The 8,693-nt window shown below is 40.5% G+C and overlaps 1 protein-coding gene across 1 annotated transcript; it reads left to right on the forward strand.

Moving 5' to 3' along the window:
* Positions 1-328: 328 nt before the first annotated feature.
* Positions 329-8,068, forward strand: LOC119884109 (probable RNA-binding protein 46; the record flags this gene model as incomplete). The annotated part of the gene is given in 5 exon segments (XM_038694584.1): positions 329-435; positions 2,287-2,469; positions 4,227-4,407; positions 4,750-4,906; positions 7,939-8,068. Coding segments are annotated over 5 exon segments (670 nt in total), but the record flags the coding sequence as incomplete, so codon positions are not given.
* Between the last annotated feature and the right edge of the window lie 625 nt (positions 8,069-8,693).

Consider the following 8,693-nt stretch of genomic DNA (forward strand, 5'->3'; position numbering starts at 1 on the left):
CACACATACAAGTACACAAACACAGTAAATTGAAGGCTGGTGCTGCAGCTTTTGGCATTCAGTAGAAATCTAATTTTAAAAAATCAACTTTAATTTAATTTTTTAATGTATTTTATTCACTTTCATTTATTATAATTTTATAAATTAATACATTTTTAATAAGAACGTATCTACATGTTGTCCCGCCCACCGTGCCCCAGATGAACGTGCTGATTGGCTCAGAGGGCCTGACCTTCATGTCAATCATAATATCGGCCAGTTGATTTGAGTAGACGCTCCAGGTAAGTTACTTTAATAGTAGAAGCACGTTAACGTTACACATCTACTGTTCCTGACATCTACTGTTCCTGACATCTACTGTTAGTGGTTGAGGTTTTAACTCCTCTAGGAAGAAAAACGTTTCACTGTGAGGAGGAATGTCGACAGTCGGAGCCGGTAGGAGTTTATTCTTGGGTAGCTCAGTTAAAAACGGTTGGAAGAAGTTTTGCGTGGGAAACCAAAGTTACCGTTACGTTACAGAGCCGCTAGCATAAAGGCTGCTGAGCTAGCTTTTAGCTTCTTCATGCTGTTGTTTACGACTTGGCATAATTCATACAGTTTACACATATTGGTTAGCAAGCTAATTACTTTAAAATAATGTTTATACTTGCTTATTGGTCGGGACTCGGGACTTTCTCACGGTTCTGAGCGGTCCACAGGACGTAACAGATGAAGTTAGCCAAACAGCACATTGAAGAGTAACTTTAGTTAAACTATCTTCATTGGTCATTTCTGACAATCTTATTAAAGTAGATCAAGCGTCAGGATTTATGTTTTGATAATGGATGTGTCCTTTTGCACCGTTAGTGTTGGCCAAATCCATAGAAAAAGAGAGAGAAATCTATATTAGGTTAAGGTTAGCCAGCTGACGTTAGCTAGCTTTAACAACATTATCTTTTCAGATTATGTTCTTTGGGAAGCTTTTCACAAGTAAAAATAAAATTAGTAGTGAGTGTCAATGTGGGATTTGTATATTGCAAGTGGATTTAACGTTAAATCATATCATAGTTTGTCTGTGGCTCTGAGACTGTGTTGGGTAAAGTAAGCCTTAATATTAATAAATTAAACTGAAATGTGATGTCAAAGCAGGGTTTCAGGTTATAGTAAATTTATCTGTGGCAGGTTTAGGTCTTGCAGTGATAGTAATCGTGTGACATATAATGCAGAAGGTCTTCATTTATCCTAAATCAAAGTTAACCTACAGCCGTCAGCAACACACAGTGGTGTTGGGTGTTTTTTAGTTTAATGTATCTTCATTTCCAATTTCTGAAATCTTATTAATGCAAGTGTTTGGATTCATGTGTTTACAATGGATGTCTCCCTTTGCACTTTTAGCATCGACTAAATAACGTGTGAACATTTTAGTGAACACAACACATTTCAGATTATCAGTTCTTCAGGAAACTTTTGGATTTAAACTCATTCAATAGTTATTCATCTGCAGCTCTGAGTGATGTGTGCCGGGTATATTAATCTGCCCTGCTGCTTATAAATAATATATAAAACTGAAATGTGACGTTAAAGCAGGTTTGCACATTATACTGAACTTAATTTTGGTTGAACTTAGGTTTTGTTGGCTTGCTGCAGTGATAAATCACTGATTAATCGGTTGGTTGTTTGGTCCATAAAATGTTAAAACATGTCGATCTGTGTTTCTCTATTGATCACAACCCCAAATCGTTTCAGTTTACTGTCAGTGGGGAGCAAAGAAACCAGAAAATAATCACATTTATCGCCTCTTGTCTGCGATAGAGTTACTCTTTGAAAATTAATTGATGACGTCCCACTTAAACGACAATTCAAAAAAGAAAGACAATTTAAAGTTTAACCAGAATCACTTATAGCAACTTGTGCCGTTCTTTAGTTCTTTGTAATATTGATTGATCTGTCCGTTATTCCTTTTAGCCTATAAAATAGTAATATAGTAAAACTTGTACAAGCTGGATATTCTTGGTAAGTCATCAAAATGTTTATTTTAATATTCTGATTAATATTTTGTTGATCAGGATATTGAATTAGTTCAGTTAAAGTAACTTGTGTTTGTTTTACACCTGATGAGTATCAGTAATTCGTCGTGTCGAAACGCAGCGTCAAAAAGATAAAAAAAATGATCCCAGTCTCTTGTGTTTAGCTTGATTCCTGATACATTTCCCCACCTCAGCTGTAGTTTGGAGCAGCTCTCTGGTGTCTTCCCTCATATGACCTGAATGTTGAAGCAGACAGCTGACTGTAGTGTCTGTTGGGCAGACGGGGACAGAAAGTCAGACGCAGACATGGATGGAGACTCTGGGAAAATCAGCCCGCTGGTGGGCGAGGACGAGTTCAAAGCGTCCTGCGCCAAAGAGATGGCCCTGCTCGATCTGATGGAGAAGACGGGATACAACATGGTGCAGGAGAACGGACAGAGGAAGTACGGTGGACCCCCGCCAGGTGTGTGTGTGACATCAAGAACCTGAAGAAATATACATTTAAATGTTTGTTTGTCCGTTTGTAATGTCCTGTTTACGCTCCGTCAGGGTCTCTTATGAAGAACCATCCTCTATGGTCTAGATGCAGATGTAGAGGAGCTCCTGGTGGTTTGGAGATTTAATCAGCAATATGAGATGTCTAGTGAGGACACGGAGGGCCAGGACGTCTTTTGAGCATTTTATTGTGACGTAAAATGTAGATACAGATGCGCAAGCACTTTTAGTCATATATTAGTGTGTGTGGCATGAAAAGAAAATCCTTAAGCACAAAAAGACATCAAAATTAGGCTACACTTTCTAGAACTAACCTAAACCTCACAAGTGGGACAAACAACTCTCTACCATTACAGGAAATAAACTGCTGAACGGGGACCAAAGACCGGAAACCCCAACAGGAACGCTGCTCGATGGGCTTCACATAAAAGACGGATATAAGTTACGTCTCTATACAAGCTCGCTGGTAGAAAAGCTTCATAAACAGCTGGTAAACTCACTGTATAAATGGCCAACAGTAACTAAATATCTTCGCAAGACACATGTTTCCAAGGGTCATGATTCAGTCCGGTCAAAGTTACAGAAACTAAACACAGTCACCAAACAGTGTGAAGATGTTTACCTCCTGATATATTCAAGTGTACATTTTGTTTTGTTGGGCTGCACATAATTTTCATTATCGAATAATCTGCCTATCATTTTCTTGATTAGTCATTTGGCCATAAAATATATTTTAAATAGTGAAGTCCAAGGGGATGTCTTCAGATGTCTTGATTTGTCCAACCAAACTGTCCAGCATCCAAACATGTTTAGTTCACTATCATGTTTGACAAGAAACAGCATCAAACCCTAAAATGTGAGAAGCTCAAACTGGGGAATGTTTGACATATTTGTTTATAAAAGTTGCTTAAATAATTGTGCTAAAATAAAAAATAGTGTGATTTTTTTTCTGTCAGCCGACTAATCAGTTAAGTAATCGTTGCAGCTCTAACTGACTAAACGTTTCTGTGACTGCGCACCTCACACACCGGGAGACACACTTCCCACCACAAACCCCCCACAGACTATATCACACATGTTGCTGAAACTTTTTCCTGGTGATGGATTAGTCAGTCCATTGCTTCAGCTTTAACATCAGAGCTGTAAGCAATCTACAACAGTATTTCTCAAACTTTTTCACGTCAAGGAATGTCTGATTAAAGTCGCCTGCTTGGAAATCCAGCTGCGTGGGAGGGATGAATAACCTAAATGATCCCTGATTCCATAAAGCCGCCGTGATCTGACCAATCTGTTACAAGAAGACCTGAGACCTGACTGACATCCTCACTAAAACATGTTCATTCATGACGAGGCCAGAAACAAACAAGAACCCCCTCTGTTTCACGTTTCAGAAACATTTCTCCTCAAAGGATCCAAAAGCTGACGGGCAATGACAGCTTTTATTCAAACTGGCCGTTTATTCAAGCTGTTTTATTGGTCTTTGTCACACAAACAGAACTCGCTGAGATACTTAGACTGACCTCGGTATCGGTTAACGCGACTAGTTTAGGTAAGTAAGAGTCATGTGGCCTGACTCGTGATAAATGTCCCTGTGTTACATTACCAACCGTTAGTTCTGTAATGTCAGTTTGTAGCAAATGTACTTTGGTACTTGTCCTTTAACTGGCCTGGGATCAGCTGCAGTAAAAGCTCCGACTCTCTTGACCATGTGTTTGGGCGCTGCAGGCTGGGAGGGCCCGCCCCCGCCACGGGGCTGCGAGGTGTTTGTGGGGAAGATTCCCAGAGACATGTACGAGGACGAGCTGGTCCCCCTGTTCGAGAGAGCCGGCAGGATCTACGAGTTCAGGCTGATGATGGAGTTCAGCGGAGAGAACCGCGGCTACGCCTTCGTCATGTACACCAACAGGTGACTCCCAGAGTGCATTTCATAAACAGTTTAATGTTTTTACACAGTAACAATATTTTATGAGCTCAAATAATCAAACTTATCTGCAGACGTTCTGTCAGCTTCTTGTGCTGGAGCCTGAGGCCCCGCCAACATCATGTCAATACAGTTTATTATTTATTCAGAATAACATTAGAAATCAATTTACTTCAAACTCACCTGTAAAACCTCATCAGGGGATCTTTTTAACCAAAACACACTTCAGTAATCAGCAGTTTAAACAACATGAGTCAGCTGTCAGAAGGAGCTGCAGTGAATTATCCTTGTGATTATTAACGAACGGCTGATTTTATTGTTGTCCAGAGAAGCGGCTCAGAGAGCCATCCAGATGCTGGACAACTACGAGATCCGTCTGGGGAAGTTCATCGGAGTGTGTGTGAGTCTGGACAACTGCCGCCTCTTCATCGGCTCCATCCCCAAAGACAAGAGGAAGGAGGAGATCATGGAGGAGATGAAGAAGGTACGGCCCCCCCCGACACTCACATCATAACAAGCGTCTTTTTCATAAACATGACTGACGGGTCAACCAGGTATAAAAAAGTTCTAACAGCAGGAACACAGGAGAGGAAAGCAATGGGACTTTGTGCGTCCCCAAGATACCACATTAAGAGGTCCCGCAGGCGTGACAATCTTGAAGAAATAAATAAGTTTTTAAATCGGACTGCATCAGATTCAATTAACTTTTGGAAAAGGTTCAGTGACGTTGTTTAAATGAACCTAAAATAAAACCTGAAAACAAAACTTAGGCTAAAACACTTTGAACATTTTGTATTGGTATAGCACTTGTCAAAACTACATGATGTGGACCGATGGATACTGTTACTGGCCAAAAGTATGTGGACACATGTGGAACCTGGCGTTACGGTGAACACACACAGCAGCCGGCTGCATCTTCGCAGCTTCAGTGGCCGCTGGATGCTGTGATGTAAATACTGTGAGCCAGGTTCAGGTGTGATGAAGAAGCATTGGAGACTGATGAAGACTCAAGTTCATTGAGACTCGGCCAACGTGTGAACACAATGCCAACACCATATCTGAAGGTTAGTTCCAGTGTGGGGATATTTATCTTTCCTAGACCTGCAGAGATTCATTGGTGTCCAGATAAGGTTACTGTTCACTGGTTCTGTTAAATGCATTAATTTGGTGCAAAATTAAAAGGCCATCTATGAAGAACTTTGCACTTTTGTAAACAATGTTGTTCTCCAGTATTAGTAACTATTTGATCATAAACCCATTGTATATAAATGGTGATGAAACGGCAACAAAAGTCACCAAATTTATTTAATGTTTTTCCAACAACCCTAAATCAAAGAATATAAAATAGAATAAGTAATAATACTTTTAATGTAATATGTTTATACTTTCTGTGAATATAATCCAATTAATCTTATTTCCACACTGTACGTTGTGACGCCCTGTGGGGTCGTATGTGGGCGTGTCCAATCTCTGTCCCTTGCAGGTGAAGAGCTGAGACTGATTGCAGTAACTCTGAGCACCTGAGCGAATACCTGTAGAGTATTTGTAACATCTTAATCTCATTCTTAGGGATGATGCTGCTGGGCTGAGGTCACAGACCTCCCTGCTAACTTACTACCATCTGTTTCGCTCCACAGGTTCCACCTTTGCCTTGGTTCTGGACATATTGTTTAGTTGTAGTTATTGTTTCTTGCACATTACAACACCCTTAAACACATTTTCCAAGAATCCGTCATCCTACCCTGACATGACTTAAACCACTGATGTTCATACCCCATACCTAATGTTGCACAGTAAAACAATAACAATAATATAATAAGAAATGTTCAGTAAATATTCAATAAATGTTTGATTTTATTCACTTGAATCATACAGAAATTAGAACTTATTTTTTTATTAAGATATAATAATAATAATAATAATAATCTTGTAGAGCACTTTTCAAAAACAAGTTACAAAGTGCTTTAACAAGTGTAAAGACAATAATACTCAAAAGACAATAATACAAAAACAATACAAGATAAAAGCATGAAAACATTGAAAAGACTAAAATACAGATAAATATAAAATTATGATGTTTATTTTGTTGAGAAAAAGGACTGAAAAACCTTCTACTTAATTTTACTGCGTATTTGTTAACAAAGATTTTGTCAATTGTTTTGAATGTTCTGCCTCAGATTTGTGAAGTGATCCACTGTTTGGCACCAAGTGTTGACCATAAAGACGAGTTTAAACCACAATTAACCATCAGATTTCTTCAAGTTTCACTCATATCATCCAGCCCTACCCATACTTCATCATCTTTACTTCGTCACAAGTCTTAATTAGGCTTATTTTGAGTTAAAGAAATATATTTTGTTAAACGTTTACCGCGGTGTGTCTCCCTTTTGTTGTGGCCTTCTGAGCCAGGTCATAACAATGGACCTTGTCACATGTGTTTCCTTGCGCTAAAAATGATAAAGTCTGACCCAGTTTGATAAATAATGTTGTATGTGGTTCTCGTATGGCGTAACATGAAGACTTCACAGCCTCTCTTCAGGAAGGACTCTCATACTGCAACACTTGTCTTTGTAAAGAGAGAAACTGACAGGATAAAGTCACTAACCTGCCTGTCAGCTCGCTCTGGTCCGTTTCAGTGGATTTACCATAAAGGCTTGAATGCGTGTGGACTCCAAATTTAGGTGTGGCTAGCTTAATCGTGCTTCTCACAAACGAGTGACCGAAACAGACCGTGAATGTAACCATAGTTACCTCAAAAGAAAAGTGGTTGTCTTGAGTCAGAAGCCAAAACGTGTGAGCGTGCGAGCTTCAGCAGCGCAAGGCAGCTCCCACAATGTGTTACATAACATACAACATATTTTTGGTTCATTTTGACACTATGGCGGGCCGCCATGGTCTCGCAAACTAATGGGAAACACTGCACTAAACCCTCATGCAACACTTTCTACACACAGACAGACAGTCAGTCTGTAATGAAGCAAAACAAACATAATCTCAACCCGAACAGTGTATCATCATCAACTCAGCTGAGTCAGTCAGCCGACAGGCAGCGGAGCAGAGACAGAGTGAGTCTGACACAGAGATGTGGAGCGTCCCTGTAACCTTTAGCTTATTGTAGCTCAGCAACCCTATTACATTTAAACATTTTGGAGCTCATTCATAAAGTGGTGACAAACCTAAACACGATAACCTTTTTCGTCGCTCAACGCACAGAGCTGCTTTCATCATCAGCCTGGATGTTTGTTTATTTTGGTTGTCCATACAATATTGGTTTTATCAGCAGCTTGGTGATGTTTACTGAAGAGCATTTAAAGTAAGACAAAGAGATCGAGTGTCTAAATACTTCTGTCCAGCAGCAGGTATTTCCCCTCATCAACATCAGGTGGCGTGTCAGGTCACAGGACAGGAAGCAGCAGAGTTACTGTTTACTGGCTGCGCTCTTCATCGACCTCCACACACAGTTTCTACATGTTTCCCTCTAATTACATGGTCCTCTCCTCCTCGTGTGTCTCCCAGGTGACGGAGGGGGTGGTGGAGGTGATCGTGTACCCCAGCTCCACAGATAAGAGCAGGAACCGAGGTTTTGCCTTCGTGGAGTATGAATCCCACAAAGCGGCGGCCATGGCCCGGAGGAGGCTGATACCTGGTACACACTGCACTCTGCGTCCGTCCCCTCGCTCTTTTTGATGTCGCCTTCATGACATTTTTCATTACATCCGTCTTATCTTCCTCGACTCTCTGCTGCTCTTCTTCTACGTGCTGAACTGACTCTGGATCAGTTCCTGTCCTTGTCCAGCAGGGGGAAGTAGAGGACAGAGCACTGCAGCAAAGCGTCTGAAGGGGAACTTTACTGTGTGGCTTCACAGACTCTCAAGTGTCCAGTTTATTAGGTACACCTGGCTGAAACTAACGCAGTCTAATACAACAAATCCTCCTTCATCAAGGTTGAAAAGTTCAGTTTGTGTTGATCAGTGTGGAGGACGGAGTTTGTGGTGCTACTGAGCTGTAACACTGGATTTAAGAAGTTCTACAGGCATTTCACACTTGTTTTGTCACATTTTATAGATCGATTGATTGATTAATCAGGAAAATAGTAGGCCAGATTGAATTGAAAAATTGGAACTTGATAGCTGCAGCCCTAGACAAAATAATAAGTGCAGTGTGGTTCAGTCTATGTTCTCCACAGTGATCGTACGTTTGAATCAACACAAACTGAAGTTTACAACCTTCGTGAAGGAGGATTTATTGCAGGACTGTTGTTTAGACTACGT

The sequence above is a fragment of the Micropterus salmoides genome, unplaced genomic scaffold, assembly GCF_014851395.1.
Source record: "Micropterus salmoides isolate LMB-PRFRI ecotype aquatic unplaced genomic scaffold, ASM1485139v1 Ms_hic_scaffold_3192, whole genome shotgun sequence".
Lineage (NCBI taxonomy): Eukaryota > Metazoa > Chordata > Actinopteri > Centrarchiformes > Centrarchidae > Micropterus > Micropterus salmoides.